Source organism: Podarcis tiliguerta, assembly GCF_965153285.1.
Source record: "Podarcis tiliguerta genome assembly, chromosome: 12".
Lineage (NCBI taxonomy): Eukaryota > Metazoa > Chordata > Lepidosauria > Squamata > Lacertidae > Podarcis > Podarcis tiliguerta.
The window spans coordinates 50,634,596-50,657,106 of NC_139545.1; the positions used below are offsets into that span (position 1 = coordinate 50,634,596).

Below are 22,511 nucleotides of genomic sequence, written 5' to 3' on the forward strand. Positions count from 1 at the left end.
GACCCAACACCTCTCAAGTGACAGTTGGTGGGGGAAGGCTATTGGATACATAGATTTGAGGATCAACCTCCCCTAATTTTCCTATCTCCTTCTCCTAAGCCCATACCAGGGTTTCTTCTCGTTCTCCATCTGTGCTACCCTTATACAGCAACCATTAGGGCTACTTGGCCCCAGGGATTTGCTGGCATAGAGTGCTGTGCTACAAGTTGTTTTTTCCTCTTCCTCTTCTCTTGCTTATTTTTGACTATTCGGTTACTTGCTTAAGCACAAGTTGAACTGGCAAAGGGTGTACCCTTGCCCACCAGGTATACCTACCTGCTCAAATTTTGACTGCCTGCCAGTCGAGAGGTGAGCGCGCATATTTATTATATATATATATATATATATATGCCTAGTTCTCCAAGTTCTGAAACCATGAAATATAAGGTGTACAAGATAATCCTGGCTCTAAGGAGTTCTTATTCCTATCCAAACTCTGAATAGAACACTTTGGAAGGTGCTACTGCTGGCTGATGAGTGTGGGTGGGAGTTTGGGCTCTAGATCAGGAGACTGACCTGAAAAGGGTTTGGAATAGATGTATCTCCTTGCCCTGGTCATTTCCCTTGGGGGTGATAACTTTGCACCAACTTAGGTTACAGTGGGTGGGGGACTTGCTCTGGCTGAGCTACATCAAGACACCTATTGTGGCAGATCGAGAGTTTGGATTGCACATTATTCTGGGAGCTAGTGAATAATAAGCAGGACCAAAACGACAACTTAACTTCTGCAGGGAGTACTTTTAACAAGTATTTTCCAAAAATGGTTTATTTTTACTCTTCAACAAACAGAAGCAGAGAATCAAAAACCATTTTGAAATATACCATTCAACACAGCTAGTGTGATATAGAACATCTGTTGTTCATGTTGAATAAAGCCGTGTTCAGAGCTCAGGAGAGAAATCAGCCTCCCTAAAAAGCAACAGTCCCGCCATCGGGCACAATCCTACATGATATTAGCTTCTTTGCTCAAGTCAACACATACCTGTCATTAGAACACACTTAATTGGAAAAGAAAAATTGAAATTCAATTATTTTACCATGCATGCATGTTTAGAATCGTCACCTTTAATTTGCAGAGGCTCAGAAGAAATATTTCAGCCACATCTAACCCCAAGTATAAAACTATAAGTTGCTTACGTTCACCTCGAAACTATTCTTTCAAGAGAGATTTCTAACAAGTAAGGTATCCAACAGGAGAATGAAGTAGCTGTTTGGGTTCATTTTCTACCTTTTTGGCATATCTATAGTCAAGAGGTCTTCATGCACCTCCCTGTCTCCCAGATAACTTTAATGTGGCATTGACTAAAGGAGGAGGATTGTGGGGGCTATGCCATCCCACCTGCATGTGCCAGGGATGGAGTTAAGAGTACTGTAGCAGCTCTTCTGCAAGGAAGCACTGTAACCTGGATTGCAGCCTTGGAAGTTGAAAACACATTCGCCTCTTCTACATGGGTGCCCAGAGAGAGTCAAATTGTAAAGCGTCATTTGGGAATCTTAAACATTAAATATTTTGACATAGAAAATCAAGGTGAACAGCTGTCACAATTAAAATTGAAACCTAGAAAGAGGGCTAAAAGGTTCTGCTAAAATCAAGCCACTGTGTGCTTGCTAGCTGCATTTTTTTAAAAAAAACAACAACTAAAAGTCTTGCTATTAGCTTTTGGGCAGACAGCAAACTCTTCACACAAAACAGCCTTTTTAAAGAACTTATTCCAAGTCAAATTATCAGTGTTATTGCTGAGCAGTAGTTGCAGATGTTGAAACCTATCAGATAATGAAAGGCTGGCTCAAGGTCACTGGAAACAGCTTGAATTCTTGCAGTATTACTGTAATATAGCAACACAATGGATGTCACTGGGTATCAAAAGCCTTATTGTCTGGTACCAATGTCCTTACAGCTGATAGCAAGTGTTGTCACTTTTAGCACTAGATCTGTGCAGTTTCTTCTGTCAATTCCTTGGCCTTTCCATCTTCACTGTCAGGTTGTAAAGCTTTGGTCATTTGTGGGCTCTCAGTCCCATCTAAAAGCAGAAGTGTTTCTTGAGCACCAGCATCAGCTTTAGATGTTGCATTTACAGAGATATCCACAGGAAGGGATGGCAAAACAGAAACTGAAGGCGCTGCATCCAACTCTGGCTGAGGACTTGAGCCCTCTGCATAAGATAATGAATCTTCTGAAACTGGAATAGAGGTCTGGTCTGAAAAGCAGAAGTCAAAATCTAATTACAGAAAAAACAATGCCTGTAATTCTCAAAACATGAAGCCGCTGCAGGTGACTGAAGAAAGCAACATGAAATCAGTAACTAAGCTACCATGTACTCCCTAGAATTAACTCTGCTAAATTATGAGCAATTGTGTCTTCTTCCATGCTTACCCAACAAACACATCAGATTTTAACTAGCTTACTTAAAATAGGACAGCAGATCAGATTCCAGTAGATTGCTCTGTGACTTGCAGTAGATGAGCAAGGTTTTTAACTATAACAATTCTCTCAGCTAAATTAGTCTGCTGGAATGAAGAAAGGAACCAGAAGTGCACTTTTGCATGAAACAATACTCAGCTCAGTTAGATCCTGGCACTGAAAACAAATCCCTAGGCTCTGAGGCACCCTTTTTTCTTCTCTAATTCTAACATTGATTTCAACAGGGCTACCCTGAATACACTAATATTTCATATTGTCCTTAGCCTTTATGATGCCAGAAGATTCTTTGTTTATTTTTCAAAAAAATTGTCAGTAACCAGAATTTAGTAAGGAGGTATTAAAGATGATCACACAATCAATATGTTGGTTGTGGATTTGCATACTTCTTACTTTACTTTCTCATGATAAACACTTCAAACTTTCATATCTGAGCAAAAAGCAAACTAAAAATTGACAAGTTTTACTAAGACCCATGTACAGTCATACCTCGGGTTGCAAACGCTGCGGGTTGCGCGTTTTCAGGTTGCGGACCATGCAGAACCTGGAAGTACCGGAATGGGTTACTTCCAGGTTTCGGCACATGCACAGAAGCACAATGACATCATGCGCAGAAGTGCTGAATCGTGTCACGCATGTGCGCAGACGCAGCGCTTCAGGCTGTGAACGCTGCGGGTTGCAAATGTGCCTCCCGCATGGATCACGTTCGCAACCAGAGGTATGACTGTAGTAAATGCTGTAATCTTTTGTGTTTAATTTAAACACAAATATTTACAGTAAATGATGTTTGTGTTTGAATTACCAAAGTGCTTGCTTACCAAAGTGTGAATCAATTCCGTTGTTAGATACCAAGCTATCAGTTGCTGCAACAGTGTCTGGCAAGTTGAAAGAAGCAGAGGAAGGCACCTTGACTGTTTTCACTAAGTCAATTAATTCAGGGAAAGAAGCTCCAGACATATCTATAAAACCTGGAAAGCAATGGGGAAGAGAGAAACGTTCAGCCAATAATTTACAAGAGAAATAAATTGTTTAAAGGCGAAATTTCTTTCCTGTTCCTAGCTACCAACAAAATGACTTTTAACTTAGAATGCCAGCAAGAGAATTCTGCTTACCCCTCTGTTAGCCATGAACAGCCTGATACAAATATGCTGAAATCAGTGGAAGGTGTTACCTGACCCTTCTGGAATTACGGCATGAAGTCATTCTTACTTTGACAAGTGCCTTGGCAAAGGTATTCCTAACCCCCCACACCCATCTCTGTTTGTAGGCGTATGATTCATGGGGTGGTAGGTGAGATTCTGAAGGATCCTGCCACTGCAGGAATTGGACAGCACCACAGTCGAGTTAGTATTCCCCATCAGTGCCCTACATTGTTCCTCTCCCCATGAGCAGACTACAATCTGCAAAGTCATATTCAACACAGCTCTTCTTCATTGCAGAATTTCTGCACATATGAACCTGCATACAAAAACCAGTCACCCAACTTTTATGCTCTAAAGGTCAACAGGTGAACAGATTACCTGGATCCATGACTCTCTGCACAGGAGGAGGAGGCTGAAGAGAATTTTCTACTGAATACATATTTACACTTTGATCTGTGCTGTACTCTAAGCCTGCAGGTTCTTCGCTTTGGGAGTTTGGTGCTAACAGAGGAGCCTGAAATAATTTATAAAACAGAAAGAGTTGCATGCTTCAGAACAAGGAACACATTCATTATCACTAAGCAAAGCAACTACAAAGTGGACAGATGACACGACCTCATTAGCAGGCCAGAGGCTTATATTATAACCTCAACCTGGGCAGAGTTTCCAAGGGGGAAAGGCTGCTTTCCCCTCTAACCCAGAAGTGCAATGCAAGCCAATCAGCCCAGCAAACCCTAAACGATGGTGTCCACAGATGCTCAAGAAGAACGTAACCTAGCTTCCAGGCAGGTAAGTGGGACACGTCATGGCCCTCTGGAGGAAGGAACAAAAGTGAGTAGGTGGAGAGACGGTATGTGAGCTGCCCATAATTCCTGGGAGTATCACAGCAGCTGCGCCCTGCCCTTTGCATATTAAAAATAGCAGCACCCACAAACACTGCAGTCATCTTTCACTGTGAAATGCCTACCTCTGTATAGCCATTGGTTGGTGGTTCAGGAGGTGTGTCTCCCAAGGGCAAAGGAGAAGGAGGACCAGCTTCTGCCTTTTTCTTTGGTATAGAAGGCTGTGTTGGAATTCTGTGCAAATAGCCATATCCAATGCCGCACCCTAAACTGCACAAGAAGGTAAATAAAAAGAAACAAGCTTGCACCCTTGAAAATTTTGTTTTCAAAGTACAGTGGTGCCTCGCAAGACGAAAAGAATCCATTCCGCGAGTCTCTTTGTCTTGCGGTTTTTTCGTCTTGCGAAGCAAGCCCATTAGCGGATTAGCGCTATTAGCACTATTAGCAGTTTAAGGGCTATTAACGGCTATTAAAGGCTTAAGTGATTAGCGGATTAGCTGCTAAAAGGCTATTAGCAGCTTAGCGCTTTAGAAAAAGGGGTTGGGGAGCGAAAAAACCCCTCAAGAATCGCAAGGCATTTTCGTCTTGCGAAGCAAGCCCATAGAGAAATTCGTCCTGCGAAGCACCTCTGAAAACGGAAAACCCTTTCGTCTAGCGGGTTTTCCATCTTGCGAGGCATTCGTCTTGCGGGGCACCACTGTAACTGACAGAAGCCCATTTGACTCAGATCACAAGTAGAAGTTGTAAAGGAGAACCCAAGAGATCCCCCCCCCCCCCCGCGAACAGGAGCAGCTCCTATCTCTCTAAACTGGAGTGTGCAGCCCTCCTTGGTCCCTCTAACTTTGGGGCAGAGAGAAGTCTTAAGGCTATAAGTGATGTATATTAGTTACGAAGCTTCCAGTCTGCACTTGCCCCCAGGAAGCAGGGCAGCTTGCTTTCCTCCACTTTTCCCTCAGCACAAATAAATACCATGGCACCAAAGAGACCTAGGTATTGCAGGGAGGCACTGTGTCTGGTAAGCAGTCACACCAGACCTCAGCAGCCGCTTTCAAGAGGATTTTTTGTTAAGGTTTTAGGGTGTCAAAAGGGAAACGGCAGAATGCTGCACGAAAGAAACATTTCAAGTCTCTTTATCCTAATGCAGCAACTTACAAAAAGGACTTTTCCCAGTAGCATAGCATTGTGGGTGGTCAGAGGGGCAACAGAATGCTGGCAACATTCCAGTTTTAAAGACTCTTGACCCAGTGTGTTCTGATTGGCAGGTGGCTCTGTCTAACCAATAGAATGAGTGGCACATAACCAATAAAGGTGCTGTTTACCTTGGGAAATTGGAACCAAGTGTTAAAATTACTGCCAGATTTCCCCAACTCCCTTGTGGGATGACAAACTTCCCTCAGCTCATGTACTGCAGTAACCTAGGAAATGAAAGCTGAGTAAACTGGAATTATTTATAAAGGGTCAGGCTGCGCCTTGGTCATTCACAGAGGACTAAAATACATATTCATGAATTGAGTCCCCTACTTACTGAAGCCTGAATGGCAACAGGATAGGAAAAGGAGACAGTCTGCCCTAAACTTGCAGGAAAATACAGGTTGGCAAGGGGGTAGAAACTCCAAAATCCAGCACATGCACACTTCCTCTTGGCTCTTAGCTCAAAAGCAGGGACTGGGGTGGGTGGGGGACTGTTAGGGGCAGCTTCCCCCACCTAGTTCATACACACCTGTATTTCACAAAAGGTCCCTCCACACTGCTTAAGGCTCAGTATCAATGTGAATTAGCTCACACCTGGGGACGCGGGTGGCGCTGTGGGTTAAACCACAGAGCCTAGGACTTGCCGATCAGAAGGTCGGCGGTTTGAATCCCCGCGACGGGGTGAGCTCCCGTTGCTCGGTCCCTGCTCCTGCCAACCTAGCAGTTTGAAAGCACATCAAAGTGCAAGTAGATAAATAGGTACCGCACCGGCGGGAAGGTAAACGGCGTTTCCGTGTGCTGCTCTGGTTCACCAGAGGCAGCTTAGTCATGCTGGCCACATGACCCGGAAGCTGTACGCCGGCTCCCTCGGCCAATAAAGCGAGATGAGTGCCGCAACCCCAGTCAGTCACGACTGGACCTAATGGTCAGGGGTCCCTTTACCTTTACCTAGCTCACACCACATGCAAAGGACCATATGGAAATATGACAGCTAGGATCAGGGGCTGGGTGCAGTTGCCAAGACCAGTAGAGAAAATATGGCCCCTCAGTTGCAAACCTTTATCACTGGCCTATTTCTGAACTGCTACCCCACCTCTTATTGAAACACCACCAACACCTCGGATTTTGTTTCTAGGCTGCCTGCTACCCTTCCTCTGCTCCATCCCTGACACATCAATCAACACACACCTTGGACCCTCATCTGTCTTTTACATTGCATTAAAATGCAAAGAAGGTAAACCCCTGGGTGAGAACTGCTGCTTCTGTGTTGTGTTGGTGCCAAGGCATGTGTTCAACTGTGATAACATGAAACACAGAAACTGTAATGGCTTTCTAGGGTGCATAATTCTCCCTCCCTGCGGATCCCATGGGGCTAAACATCTTCACAGCAATGTACAGGAAAGGATACTGTGATAAGTGAGCCTTTACCTCATTTACAGACTATCCTGTCACTCACAAATCCATACCTTCCTTCTCCACCCCAGGCTCCATTGGGGGTTACAAAAACCTCTCGACAGGAATCAGCTTCTGTGTTATAGACCATCAGTTTCAACGGCTTCCCCTCATGGGTTTCAATCAATGAGAAAAAATCTTCAGACTGAGAGAAAAAGAAGACTGTCATCAACCCAACAGCTGCATTCTAGAACCTCTCCCTGCCTGCCATTGCATGATTTCCAGGTGTCCTGTTGCTGTGTAGGACAAAGAATGACTGACTAGAATTAGCAGCATGTCCTTTGGATACCCCCCTCACAAGGTGTCCTATAGGTAGCTGCCGAAGTACAAAGCATAGGGAAACAGGTCATTGCATTAATCTGTCAAGCTTCCATGTGCTATGGACAGGGCAGAACAGAGGACAAGATATGAAGCAGTTAAAGCCAGAATGGTGAATCTGTGGCCCTTCAGATGTTGCTGCTGAATTCTCATCCCATCACTGACCATGCAGGTTAGGATTGATGGTAGTTGGGGTTCAACATCTAGAGGGCCACAGGTTCCACCATTACTGCTGCGTAGGGCAGGATGCAAATGCAGGAGGGGGCAGCAGGTGCTTGGGGAAAGTAGAAAGATCACCCATGAAATGGTATTGGGCAGGAGTGGATGTAACTCCTTATAGGACTGTTGGTTTTAAACCTCACTGCTACTGTCATCAATCCTCTGTGCTAAACACCTTTAGCTCAGCAGTGCAGAACTCCCCAGCCCAAGGGGCCTTATTCAGTGTGCCAGGTCATTTCAGCCAAGCCATGCTGTCACCTGACGTCAAGTGCAAGACAGACAAAGCCAAATTCAAATGGGAGGATTGGTAACAAACTCTGAACTCTTCCTTTGCATCCTCAACTTGAATTCAGTGCTTTTCCGATTTGGCTCCTCTTTTCCTTTGCTGCCCTCCCAGCCCCAACCACCTGTCAAAACGGCATGCAGAGTTGGGCCAATTCTCCACCTTGGGTTTAACTGAAATATCTGTAGAGAGGGATCCAACTTCTCTTTATTTCTGCATTCAGCTTTCCCAGCCCTTGAGAACAAGACTGGGTGAATATTTAAAGACAGCTACACAATTTGCACAGAGAAAATTATATCTAGTCCCAAAGCAAAGACTGGGAAGGAGACTGCATGTGTAGAATAGCTTAAGTCTGGGGAATACTTGCTGCAATGATCATAGTGCAATTATAGGCATATCTACTCAGAAACTGAATTAAATGGGGCTTTCTCCCAGGTAAGTGGCTATGAGAGTGCAGCAGCAATCACTGAAAACTGTCTACCTCCCCCCCTTCAGCCAATGGTGCAATTGATGACTCACTTTACCTCCTGCAGTATCTGATCCGATCCAACAATATAATCAGTGTGCGGCTTCAGGCCAGCCAGCGCTGCTGGGGAAGCCGGTTCCACATCCTAGGGAGACATTGATCAGTTATGTTACCTACACCTAGTCAACAAATCAAGCAGCAAAAAGCCTATATCCAGTTGTTTGCAAACAATGTTCCCAGAAACCCTTGCAAGCTCATCCTCAATAAGAGATAATAGCAGACCAATTGTCCACTGTTACCAGACACTCCCAGCATGGCAGAGGTGAGCACATGCTAGGAAAACACTTTTTCCTGGGGAGGAGGAAAATGGGCACCATCTGGTGCACCCTAGAATGCTCTGCAATGTGCAGTCAAGTCAATGTGGAAATGTTTCCCTGCAGGAGAGGAATGCTTTTATTCAAAAAATATCACCATGAAAGGGGAGCAGGACGAAGAAAATAAGCCCAGAGCTGACCGTCTCAAAATCTGCTCACCGGAGGGGTTCCCATGTTAGTTTGTTGCAGCAAAAACAGGAAAGGATCCTGTGGCACCTTAAAGGCTAACACTATATTTTGCAATAAAACTGGTTAGTCTTTAAGGTGCCACAAAACCCTTTGCTGAAGGATTCTTTCTTGGGATAAAACAAGCAAAACCTAAATTCAAAGTGACAGAGTAAGGAAGTATAGTAAAAATGCACAACCATCTTTTCCTACTTACCAGCACATGCCACACATGCTCATTGGCTCTTTGGAAGCTACAGAACCTCACGCTGGCTCCCAGGAGCCCCTGCCCTCCCCACATGTTGCTGGGGACCACCTCCACTTCACGCACTTTCATCGTTTTGATGTTGTACACCTCCAATTTCACAGCCTTCTCAACATTGGCTTTCAGCAAATCTTTTAAGATGTCCCCTTCTTTGTTCTCAAAAAAAAAGAAAGGAAGGAAAGGAAATGTAAGAGGTTTGTTTCTGGACAGTAGCCAACAGACTGCTAGGCCACCGCCGCCAACAACAACAACCACAAAATATATTTATAATTTGTTTTTTAATGATTTTATGATTTTTTAAATGATTTTATAAGTTTCCCCAGCCACACTGGGTGGCTCCCAGCAGAATAGCAAAATCGCTATAAAACATCAAACATTCAAAACTTCCCTAAACAGGGCTGAAACCAGTTTAAAGATTCACAGAGGCTATGTGGAGGGGCAGGCCAGCAGCTGCAGAAATTGAGGTTGAAGTATCAACTTGCCTTCCATAAAGTGGATATTTCCTAATACCTTATGGAACTGACAGCCACAAGATGTGCTATGGCCACTAACTTAAGATGAATTTATTTTATTAATTCATTAAACATATCTCCTGCCTGCTTTTTCCAAGAGAATGCACTGGAGGAGAACAGCAATAAAAATAAATTCAGCACTTCTTGAGGCAATAAATTCTGTTAAGTTTATTTTTAAAAGAACAGCCCCAACTGAAAACAGAGGTCCCATATAGCTAAGGCAATTTACCAGTACCTCTGAATACAAGGTTCTGGGGATCACAACAGGAGGAGGGCTGTGGCCTTTATGTCCCATTTGTGAACTTTTAGTCATGCAGCGATTAGGACATTTAACAATAGAGGTACTTATTTCAAAGCAAATCCCTCTGAAATAAACAAGAGTTGCTTCTAATCAAGCATGATTAGGTCATAAAATAAATGTGAAAAAAAACAACACATCACCATTTGCCATGCCTTTATCCAATGAAACGAAGTATATTTGGTAGCCATAATATACGTGGGCCAAGAAGCTTCAAACATGTTAATTATTTACAGGGTGATATTTGAACAAGTGCTGAAAACTAGTTTTGTGACGTGATAACAGGTCAACACCCTCCTTCCCTTCCCTTCCCTCCACAGCGCAACACACCCACCAGCTCTGATGAACAAGAGATGTTTGCAGCCCAAACAAATCCCAACTTGAGCAAGTTTACCCAGCCATTTACTAGAGGAGAAGCTGGGGCATCTCTGATATTGGGAGAAATCTCCTTTCCAGACCCAAATATGGCCTGTCCGTTACATCCACGATCAGAACTTCCAAGACAAACAGACATATGTAAAGGATGGAATTCTGCTACTTGAACAGATTTTTTTTAAAGACACCTAATCACAGAACCATTCTTAATCTCATGCAAACTCAGAAGCACAAGTTAGTAAAAAACCTGAAACCTTTGTTCATACAGGACACTCACAGCCAGCCATTTCACATGCTTCAATGGCCATCAGGGGGAAGGACCTGCTTGCAAGTTCACGCTCTGCCATTCTGAGTCACAGGTACTATGACCAACCAAGCCCTGCATAGGGGCAGCCTCCCTTATGACTCAACTTCCAAGCAGATGAACCTACAACAGTGTACGGTCCTTCTATGTTTTTCAGAAGGGAAACATGAGCAGCTGGGCAGAACCACAACCCATATCTCCCAAGTGGTCTGTGCCTATCTGGCAGTTCTACTTGCTGACTCCTAGTTTTCATTTATTACAGTAATTCATTAGTTCCACTTATGCACCAACTTTCTTCCACCACAGAGTTCAAGGCAACATACATGCTATCATTTTTTTTTGGGGGGGGGGGGCAGAAATCTGTCATCCAAGCACTGAGCAGATCTACTTAGCTTCAGAAAAGTGGATGCACTTATTTATAGCACACCAGCAACATACTTACCTGCTAGAGCTCAGCATTAAAAAAAAACCAGTGACTTTTGTTAAGCTACTTACCAGTCTGGTGTGTCCTATTGTGAGGATGAAATCAAAGAACGGCTCCAATCCAGCATGCTGAGCAGGGGAGTTTTCCTGAACCTGAAAAATGGCAGAGTTTTACATATAGATGTACCAAATGAAAAAAAAATGTCAGTGGAAGCACACGTTTTCTAAATTATGTAATGCAAAAAGTATTAATACCAAGCATGCTTATGAGCTGACAATAAGAGACTTGTCTTTCGGCAATTGGGAGAGGTTATACTGGCCTAGAGCAAAAAGAAAATACCACAGCCAATCATCCTAAGAAACATGATAGATGTATTGCTCAGAACCCCTCTCCTCCCTAGCCAAACAGAAGCCAAAAGGAACTTTGAAAGGCAGACATGCGATCCATCTAGCTTAGTACTGTCTACACTGATGGTCAGTGGCTCCACGGAGTGTCAGGCAGGAGTCTCTCCTAGTGCTACCTGGAGTTGCTGGGAATTGAAACTGGTGCTCCACCAATCAGTTACATCACTTCCCAAAATAACACATGCATCTAAGAGATGCAGTTTCACAATGTGAGAAGGAGTAATCAATTGTGCCTCAAACCCAGTGGAAATTTACAGAAGACCCTGTATGCAGGCAGAGTCAGCAGCTTGAGCGTGCTTCCTGTCAGTTAGACCACAAAAGACCACAAGAAGCTTCAAAATGCACAGCTCCCATATTAGGTAAAAACTTAGACAATGAGTGTAGATTGGTCTATGTATTAGAATCGTGTTAAATTGCAATAGGTAGATTGTAAGCCAAGCCTCTAAGGGAGGGGCGGCAGCAATAGGAACAAAAGTCACGATCCGAAGCTTGCTCGGGGCCCCCTCCTCGTACTCTTGAGTGCGGGGGGGGGCCCGCCTTTGCAAACGCGTTACAAATAAAAGGGTTATCCTTATATCCAAGGTTTCCTTGTCTTGTTTGGTGACCACGTTCAATATCTCACAAATTGGCGCTCCAACGTGGGGCCCTCGACGAGCTGTGCAGCGACCCCCGGTGAACGGTTAGGCGCCACTCCGATTTTTCGGAGAAACCCGACCCGGGCGTGTCTGTGACGGTTCACGAGGGCTGATTGACGGAAACCTGATATAGGGAACTGAATCTGAGACTGAGAGGGAGAGATATCGCGGTCGGGGACCGTGAGTACCCAGCGGGGACGCCCGCCTGTTCACTAGTCGTGGGAAACGGCGCTGAACTGCATTGGGTGAGTAAATCCTGGGATTTATAAGAGGGACGGGGGTGAGAGACTCGTCTCCTGAGTGAAAGAGAGGTTCCATACGGACGCGTGAGTGTGGATCAGGACCTAGTCCTGACGAGAGGATTAGCTTGCGGTTCCGTGGTCCCGCGAGGGAAACGGCCAGGCGAGTCCGCGTGAATCTGTGAGTGAGCGGTTGTGAGACATTGTAACAATGGGCAAGGGACAGAGTACGTGTAGAAAAGGGTCTAATGGAGGAAAGCAGGATCCCATTGATCCGAATAGTCCCTTGGGGCAGGTCCTACTAGAATGGGATGAAGATGGGGTGAGACAGTATACCAGGGGCCTGTCAAAAGTAAAAAAATGATTAATTTTTAGGGTAGTTTGGCCCCAATATCCAATAGGACCTGAGAGAGGTTATAATTGGAATCCAGAAGGGGAAACTGATACATATTGAAGGAAAGAGTGTACGTGACCAGGAGCATGCCTCCTGAGAAGGGAGGGGGAAGAGAGACTGACTTGTCAGTAACGGGTGAAGCAGTTACTGGTGGGGCAAGATAGGGTTGTTGTGCAAGGGGCTGTGCAAGTTGAGATAAACAAGGCTGTTGCGCATGCAAGGAAATGCAAGGAAACCTCCCCACCCGATGCCCAAAGAGGGGAAGGGAGGAAATTGGGAAAATAAGGGAAAGGGAGATGTGAGGAAGTCGAGGAAATAAGTAAATGAAAGATAAAGATATGGAAATTGGATGTGTTTTTAGATGTTTTTGTTTTTTTTTCTCTTGGTGTTTTGATGTATTGTTTGAAATGGCAAAGATGACTGGCAGAGTCTGAGACCGGGGAGAGGAGTCGATGGAGGAAGATTGGAAAGGGTTTGAAGTATATTTGCAGAAATGTTGCAAAATTGAAAAATGTTATAAAGGATTAAGCAAAAACTGACTGTTAATGGGCTAAAGTGGAAAACTTAGACTGTGTTAGGATAGATTGTAGAGCAGGGATTGGGAAAGAGGGAAAGGATTTGCTGAATTAGCTAATTTGAACTAGAAAAAAAAAATAATTATTAAATTGTCTGAAGGCATTTTTAAAACCTATAACCCCACCTTTGACGACGTGCAGTACCTTCTAGACTCCATCCTGACCACTGAGGAGACTAGAAGAGTACATGCCGAGGCGAGAGCCTTTTTTAAGGAACCAGGGAGTGGACGGGGGCCAACTTGACCAGGTCTACCCCCCCTCCCCACCACTCCACGGTGGAATTATCAGGAGCAGGCTGATTTAGCCAGCCTTACCACTTACAGCCAGCATGTGCTGACCGGAATATCTCCCAACATACCCCTTCAGGGACCCTAGTACGTTCATCTCAACCCCCTGCTGTGTTTTGGGTGGGATACGCCCGAGCCTGACCAAATGCAGGAGCCTTGGAGTCATTGGGGTTGGTGGCTGGGAATTGCAGTGGGAACCCTGTGCTCCTGGATGGCCATTTATTTCTGCTGGCATGAACGCCATAGAATTTGTGGGGAAAGCGCCCTGCAATTATTTCCCCTAGTTGTTCTATTGCTTTTTCTAGTAGGGGAGCCCACAGCTGCCGGAGTTCCCCCTTCTCTGGTATGGGGCCTCAATCTCACTAACCAGATGCGTGTTTGGGGAGCCCACAATCCCTATAATAGACCTGGGAGGGCTGGGACATGTCCGGGTTGGACAGACTCCTACCACGTGGTTGGGTTCAGGGACTCTTTGCAATGTTAATAGGGCCCCTGCTAATTCTTTTGCTCCTCTGCTAGTGTATTCCCTGCTTATTGCAATGCTTGCAAAATATGGTATAACGTTTAATGACAAAGATGATGAATCCTACGGTGATTGCCCTGATGAAGGAATATAAGCCAGTCCCCCAGGACGAACCTAAGTATATTGGGTTGTCCAATAGAAAAGGAGGGTGGTTGGGAGACCCCAGAGGGACAAATGGTACTCCCCAAAACAACTATGATGGGAATCTTGGAGAAAGTGCACGAGAGTGGACATTTTGGGACTGAAGGAATGATTAACCTAGTTAAGCCCCTGTATTGGAGCCGTGACATGTGGCCAATGGCTCATGCCATCGCCTGGAAATGTTTAATTTGTCAGAAGGTTAATAAAACGCGGGCAAAGAAGACAGAAAGAGGGGGGAGACCCCTCGCAGTATGGCCCTTTCAACGAGTACAAGCAGACTTCACTGAACTACTGGAGAGGGGAGGGCAGAAGTACTTATTGGTCTTTAAAGACCACCTGACGGGATGGGTGGAAGCATACCCAGTAGAAAGGCCACAGCTCAAGTAGTCACCAAAAACATACTAGAAAGCCTCATTCCTAGGTATGGAATGATCGAGACATTGGACTCAGACCGAGGAACTCATTTTACCCAAAAGGTGCTGCAGGAAGTCATGGGGTTGGTAGGAATAAAATGGGACTTTCATACTCCTTGGCACCCCGAAAGTAGCGGGAAGGTGGAGCGTGCAAACGCAGAAATTAAGAAACATTTGACTAAATTATATCTGGAAAATGGACTACCTTGGACGAAAAATCTACCCCTGGCCTTGTTGCGAATGCGGGTAGCTCCTAGGAAAGACACGGGATTGTCCCCTTTTGAGATGATGATGGGACGGCCTTATTTGACACAGTTGGGAAACCCCCAGATAGTATTCAAAGACTTGTTTCTGAGGAAATATTTGCAGTCACTGTCCCAGTCCTTATTATCTCTCCATAGGCAGGGAGTCTTGGCACAAAGACCCCCGTTGTTGGAACAACAACACCTTTCCCAGCCTGGCGACTTGGTCCTGATCAAAACGTGAAAGGCGGAGGAGCTCAGCCCGAGTTGGGATGGTCCTTTCCAGGTCCTGCTCACCACTGAGTCAGCAGTACGGACCCGAGGACACGGATGGACTCACTATCACCGGGTAAAAAGGGCCCCGCCTGAGAGTTGGACGGCAACACCGAGCCCAGACAATCCGTTGAAGGTGAAACTCACCAGATCAGGGACCAGGAACCAGGGAGGAGATTAAGGACAGTGATTATTCTCCCGATGTGCCTATTCTGTACTTGTAAATGTTTTTATGAATGTTGCTGTTGTGCTCACTGTGAGGCTTGTGTTTGTTGCGTGCATTGTACAGAGGAGTGCTCCATTGTATTTATAGAGGATGTAATAGTCCAATATTGTAGGATCACTCTACAAGGGGCCGTTCATTGTGAGTTACTAGAGACCCCCACTGTAGTACAGGCCCTAAGATATTTGAGGAAGGGAAACCCCCAGAATGATCCTGAGGGGAAAGTGGGGCCTAGCCCTCCTAGTCCTGGGCGTAGCTCAGGCTAGCGACGACTCATCGTGTATTGAATGCATCCAGACTACTAAAACAGGGAATAAAGTCACCAGGACTTTAATGTATTACAATGTGGCCCCGGAGTGCCTCACACAATTAAGACCGTGTATATATAATCAAACTCAGTATTATAGGTGTCAGACCAAAGAAAATAAGACAGAATGCTATGAACCTCTGGCGGTGGGGCCGATCACTTCAAGTATATATGTATATGGATACAAAGGGGGAACTGCAAACAAAGGGGGGGAAGGGAAGACAATGTTCTCTATAGCCCAAGACAGGCAGGAGTGACATGTGGGTCCCACAGCTGGGAACAGTCATATTTACAGAACAGGAAGTATTTGTCCAAACGGATAGGAGAGACCAATGTGGGAGCAGGGAGTGGGACGTGGAATTATTGGTACACGGAGGGAGTCAATAGGCAGCCCAGTTACAGGGGACCTGAGGGGGTAAATATCACCACTAGGGGAGCATCCACAGACTGCAAATCTGGAGGATGCAATCCCGTCTGCCTATGGGTCAAGGAATCTACAACAACCACACCGAAACACATATACGTGGGATTGGGGATAGATGGTACAGGGAAGGATCCTTATGGCTACTTAATTATTCAGGTACACACGAGCAAAGTAACAAAGAGACCCATTACGGTCTTTGATAGTTTTGAGGAACAGATGCAACAGCTCAACCATCTCCCTCTTCCACCTAAAGCTCACAACATGTTTCTAAGCTTAGCCGAAACAATTGCAAAAGAACTAACAGTCAGGAATTGTTTTGTATGCGGGGGCACCAACATGGGGGATCAATGGCCCTGGGTAGCCCATGAGGTGAACTATACTGAGGTCTATAAAAGCCAAAAGAACTTTACCTACCACCATTTGGGAAATGAGATATGGCAGATCTCTAATCAGCTGGTGGGAACAGAATGCTTTCTAAGGAATGACACCAATGGAACATGGGTAGGGAATATGCCCTGCCTAGGGCAATGGAATGGTAAAGAATGGTGGAGCTCGGATAATTCCTCCAAAAAGTGGCCCTCACCTTTAGCCAACATGACTAACATGACCTTTCTGCAGGACCCCCAAAATACCACTTTAGAATGGACAACCCCAGATGGATTTTATTGGGCATGTGGGTCCTATGCATATAACCGGCTCCCTTTAAAATGGACAGGATCATGCGTGTTGGCCACCTTGCGGCCTAGCTTTTTCTTGCTCCCCTTGGAAGTAAAATCCAAATTGGGAATGCCTGTCTACGATGAAATAGGGCCCAGGAAAAAGCGGGCTATTCATATAGGGAATTGGAAAGACACCGAATGGCCCCCGGAACGAATAATACAGTATTATGGGCCAGCGACATGGGCTAATGATGGGACTGCAGGGTCATTCGGACGGGATCCTATTTATTTGCTAAACCGAATAATACGCTTACAAGCTGTGGTAGAGATAATTACTAATGAAACTGCTTCTGCTTGAACTAAACTGGCTAAAGAAAGTGCCAAGAGCCGCACTTATATTATGCAAAATAGATTAGCGCTCATTATTTATTGGCCAAGGAAGGAGGGGTTTGTGGTAAATTTAACCTGACTAACTGTTGTATTGAAATAGATGATAGTGGAAAAGTAGTTAAGGATATAGCAGACCGTATGATTAGGCTAGCACACGTCCCGGTGCAAACATGGGAAGGGTTAAACTTTAAAGATATGTTTGGATCCTGGTTTCCAAAATTGCCCGGGCTACAGGCAATAGTGGCCCTTATTGGACTCATAGCTGCTGGGTGTGTGTTAATTCCATGTGTTTTGCCCATATTTGTAAGGGCAATCAATAATTCTCTTTCTCTACTAGCGCAAAGGCAGGTCCAAACCCAGCTAATGTCCATGCGGTATGCCCCTGTGCCTACGGAGGGCGAAGAAGGAGAACATTGGGAATTGTTATGTGAATTTGAGGCAGGGTACAACAAGAGGGGGGGATTGTGAGAAGGAGTAATCAATTGTGCCTCAAACCCAGTGGAAATTTACAGAAGACCCTGTATGCAGGCAGAGTCAGCAGCTTGAGCGTGCTTCCTGTCAGTTAGACCACAAAAGACCACAAGAAGCTTCAAAATGCACAGCTCCCATATTAGGTAAAAACTTAGACAATGAGTGTAGATTGGTCTATGTATTAGAATCGTGTTAAATTGCAATAGGTAGATTGTAAGCCAAGCCTCTAAGGGAGGGGCGGCAGCAATAGGAACAAAAGTCACGATCCGAAGCTTGCTCGGGGCCCCCTCCTCGTACTCTTGAGTGCGGGGGGGGGCCCGCCTTTGCAAACGCGTTACAAATAAAAGGGTTATCCTTATATCCAAGGTTTCCTTGTCTTGTTTGGTGACCACGTTCAATATCTCACAACAACAATCAAAGAGGAAACCCGTGGAAGACAAAGTGCACAGCACAGAGATAGTACTATGCAGTGCAAGTCACAGGGAGAAACTTTTAAGCTCTTCCTTCAAAGAGGAGACCAGGTATAAGCTGTGTACAAAACACCAACTGTGAAATACCAATCTGCTGCTGCCTCCATGCTTGATATGCTTTCAAGCTCTGCAGGCAAAGTTGGGAGCACCGGACTGGTCTACCTCACAATTCAATTTTATCTAAATAAGTATTTTGTTGCACAGATGGGCTGGGCAGACATTACAAAGAAATGCACGGTCCACCTATTTCCAACGGCAACCAGGAAATACCAATATATATTGCACCCACAGGAAGCACAGTGTGGCTTACACAAGGGATCCCAAGTAATTTCTCAGCCAGACACCAACTGTCAAGTAGAAAGACGTGCTTAGCTTAAACAATAAAACAATGTAGTTCTTGTGCTCTCGAGATTATTCACTTACAATCAGAAGCTGTTTGTGGTAGGTTTACTGAATGACAACGTGTACAAATGTGATTTGCTAAGACTGTGTAAGAACCAGAAAAAACTGCAAGCATAGCTAAGCACTACAGAGGCTGGATCCAGCTGCACATAAATTAGTTGCACTTAATTCTCATTAAAACCAAAGGGGCTTAAGCCACAACCAACCCATCACATTGAATTTAATAAGGCCTATGTGCAATTAATGTGGCCCAACCCATTCTATTATATGTATTTATATCTCATTTTTCTAGTGTTAAACATTCATTCAAACTGGCTTACAAATTTTGTTTTAAGATATAGTGAATGGTAAGAGAAGCATCAGAATGTACCATTTTGAAATAGTAAAAGCAGCTGGAAGGCAAGATATACAGTGCTTCCAAACAGAGACTTAATATTGCAAATGGCTTGTTGGCAACAAAGGGTTTTTTTAATACAAGATTTTCTCTTGTGTATTTTGTGCAGTTTGATACCAACCATGTGCAAAGCAAAAAAGAAAACTTGCATGCATGAGGAGCACTAATCCCACAATAAACACCACATTTAGAGATTTTACTTTAAGAATGGCCACTGAAGCAACACTGTTTTCAGCAGACTTTTAAAAAACATAGGGGCAAGTCTTAGCTCCTTTGGGAATATACATTCTGTTAGAATTATGCAGTGCACATCTGCATGAAGTTATTTTTAACAGTTTATTTTTCTCCAGAGCTCTTGGTTTCCAAAGGAACCAAAGATTTTTGCACACAAACAGAAGAGGAAAGAGTATCATAACTGGATAGTCAGGCTATGTGCCAAGGGGTGTCACAGGGCAAAAATAAATAACTATGGGCGAGAGTGCTGGACAAGGAAATAGCACTTCATCCCTTAACCAGTGGAAGCATTTTCCTATTCCCCCATATGTGTCTGAGCCCCATTTTTTTTAAGGTTCCCTCCACAAAGAAAAAATGCAAGAACTGGTTTAAAGATTACTGAAAGCTTCTGTTCTCAGTGTGCCATGTTCTGCAACACAAAACAGATTCCACAAGACTTTGAACAGCATATGCACAGCCCTGGGGAGAGACCTTATTTACACAGCTCTCCCTGAAAAATAAAAATAAAATTGAATGCAGCAGAACTTTGTGCATTCGTAGTTCATCATTTCTGCACAGAACAGGCAAATCAGAGTGCACCGCAGTTCATTCCAAGCTAGACATGTTAACCATACTCTCCCACAGGAACATATTTGAAGAGACAGTGCATACCATTCTAGAACATTCACAGGGCAGGAGTACTGAGCAGGTGGAAGGGGAGACCAATCCAGTACAATAATTTATATACATTAACATGAATTACCAACTGCACAGGTTGGTAAAGTGTGCTTCAAATTCACTAGCTGTTACTTTTTAAGCACTAAGCAGCTGGAAGGACCATCTGCATCCATATGAGCCTGCCCTGCCCTTAAGATTGACCACAGAGGCCTTGCTTGCAGACCTGGTGATAAAATCTATCAGGTCTGTGGGTACCAGAGTAAGGGCCTTCTCAGTGGTGGCTCCATCATTACAGAATTCCTACCCATGGGAACCGTACTTGGTTCTCTCAATGATTGTCTTATAACAGGCTCTGGAAAACCTTATCTGTTTACATCTGCTTTTAACCAATCAATGTCTTGATTTCTGTTATTATTCCCCCTGCCCTTTCATTCTACTGTACGGCTGGTTTTTATATGAAATTTGTATTGTATTATTTTGTTAAATGATGTGAACCACCTTGACAGGGCCCTGATGCGCTGATAATAGTTCCTCTGATGTAGCCTTCTAGGCCAGTCAAATGTCTCTTGACATCTACAAGCAAAAGCATACCCCTGCTGTGTGTTCTCAGCCTTTGTGAACATGGAGGTTTCATTTCACTTTTACAGCTGATAACCAGTGAGAACTGGTAAACCCCTCCCTCCATGAATAAGGACCTTATAACTTCTTTTTAAATGGATGATGTTTTCATTTAAGCTGGAAAACTGTTCATTTGAATACGACCAAAGCTCCCATTGATCCAGCCCCACCATAACCCAAAACCACAGCATTAAGATGACATTATGATGAAAATGAATCATGCATGGTGTGGATAAAGTTTAACAGTTAGCTGTGCTCTCTCACAACCAGCGTTCAAACTCCCATTGTTCTAGGTGCATTTTGCAATAAGGAATTTCATTAGTGCAAGCAGTTTTTGAGCTCTATGGGCGCAGTACTGCGCCTAAGATTTCAGATTAAAACTGCAGAGTGGAAGGAAAGGAGGACCTTTTTCTGCCTCCCCACTTCCAGGTATTCTCTGAGGACTGGAGCAGAGACCCTCTTAAGAATATTGCGGGGGGGGGGGGGAGGCAGGGAAAGCACGGCTTTGTTTTGTGCAGTTGTCAGATGAGGACTAGACCATGTGAAAAATGAATATAAGATTTTAGCTGCAGCTCATTGTATTCTTTGCTGCAGCTTTGTATTCTAGTTATAAAAAAAGTGCGCTGACATTCCGTTGCTGCGCCCATAACCTAGGTTTAAGGTGCCTCTTAGCTCCTAGCTTTCATATTTCAGTTTCTAACACTACTCACAACTCAAGATACATCCATCAATTTCTGGAGATAAAAGAACACATTTCTTTCAACGTGTGGAATTTACACGGAATTCAAGTAATGCATGGCCATCTTAATTGGGGAATGCTTTAATGTTGCGCTTATTGTATTTTTAGTGCAGTTATTGCATTGCTTTTATCCCGTGAGCCAGAGACCTTTTTTATGTTATACGCCAGCCTATAAATAATGGAAATCAGTAAACAATTTCACACTACAAAACACAGCTATGGCTGATGACTTTACAGGGGTATTGGGTTCATAGGGGGGAGCGCTCAAGAGGATTCATCTGTCAATGGCTACCAACCACAATGGCTACATGAAGCCTCCCCCTTAGTAAGCACAGAAAGGAAAAGGAAGAAAGGAAGAAACAGTGGGAGAGGGGTGCTGCCCGCCTTCCCTGCGCTTGTGGGCATCTGGTTGGCTGCTGTGGGAAGTCGAATCATAGCTGTCAACTTTCAGATTTGAAAATAAGGGATCAGCAGCATAGCTGTCAACTTTCGGATTTGAAAATAAGGGATCAGCTGCCTCCCCTGTCCCAGGGACAGTCTGCAGGATATATAACAATCCGGGATAGCAGTGGGAAGCGGCGCTGAAATAAAGGGAATTTCCCGCAAAAAAAGGGAAGATTGACAGCTATGAGTCGAATGCTGGAATCCACGGGCCTCAGAGGGTCTTTTCCAGCAGGATCCAGCACGCTGGCGCTCTGATAGACTGCCTCTGCGCGTGGAGGTTCCACCTGGCTGTAACAAACCACCGACGGAGAAGAAGAAGAGGAGGAGGAGTTTGGATTTGATATCCTGCTTTTTCACTACCCTAAGGAGTCTCAAAGTGGCTAACATTCTCCTTTCCCTTCCTCCCCCACAACAAACACTCTGTGAGGTGAGTGAGGCTGAGAGACTTCAGAGAAGCGTGACTAGCCCAAGGTCACCCAGCAGCTGCATGTGGAGGAGCAGGGAATCAAACCCGGTTCACCAGATTACAAGACTCCCGTCTTAACCACTACGCCACGCTGCCTCTCCTGCGAGCTCCATGGGATAAGGCAGTAATACTGAATGACAACAACTGGGAGGAGGAAGGCAAACGCCCCTTCACGAACATAAGCCGGGCTGCGTTTTCCTTCCTCCTCCAGCTGCTTCAGCGACCGCGTCCGGGGAGCTGGCCCTTACCCCGTGCACGTGATATCCCTCGGAGCCCCCGTCGGGGACTTCGGAGCTGGAGCCCAGCCCCATGAGGGCCACCTCAGGAGCTCGGAGGCGACACCGGCGACGCCATCCTCATCCTCCCTCAGCCGCCGCTGCCAGGTTCCAACGCTGCAGC

The 22,511-nt window shown here is 44.9% G+C and overlaps 1 protein-coding gene across 1 annotated transcript; it reads right to left on the bottom strand.

Moving 5' to 3' along the window:
- Positions 1-787: 787 nt before the first annotated feature.
- GORASP1 (golgi reassembly stacking protein 1) lies at positions 788-22,499 on the bottom strand. Its single transcript, XM_083406675.1, has 9 exons — positions 22,361-22,499; positions 11,160-11,240; positions 9,128-9,331; positions 8,430-8,516; positions 7,100-7,230; positions 4,568-4,712; positions 3,979-4,114; positions 3,277-3,426; positions 788-2,237 (listed from the first exon to the last, which is right to left on the bottom strand). The coding sequence occupies exons 1-9, from the start codon at positions 22,421-22,423 to the stop codon at positions 1,966-1,968; spliced, it is 1,269 nt and encodes a 422-aa protein (XP_083262801.1). The 5' UTR covers positions 22,424-22,499; the 3' UTR covers positions 788-1,965.
- Between the last annotated feature and the right edge of the window lie 12 nt (positions 22,500-22,511).

Bases quoted from the DNA above. Each gene is read 5' to 3' on its own strand.
- GORASP1 (XM_083406675.1), bottom strand. From the start codon at position 22,423: ATGGGGCTGGGCTCCAGCTCCGAAGTCCCCGACGGGGGCTCCGAGGGA. The intron at 8,517-9,127 runs GTAAGTAGGAAA...ATGTCTCCCTAG, and splicing joins AGCATGTGTGGCATGTGCTG to GATGTGGAACCGGCTTCCCC. The intron at 4,115-4,567 runs GTAGGCATTTCA...AAATTATTTCAG, and splicing joins CAACCAATGGCTATACAGAG to GCTCCTCTGTTAGCACCAAA.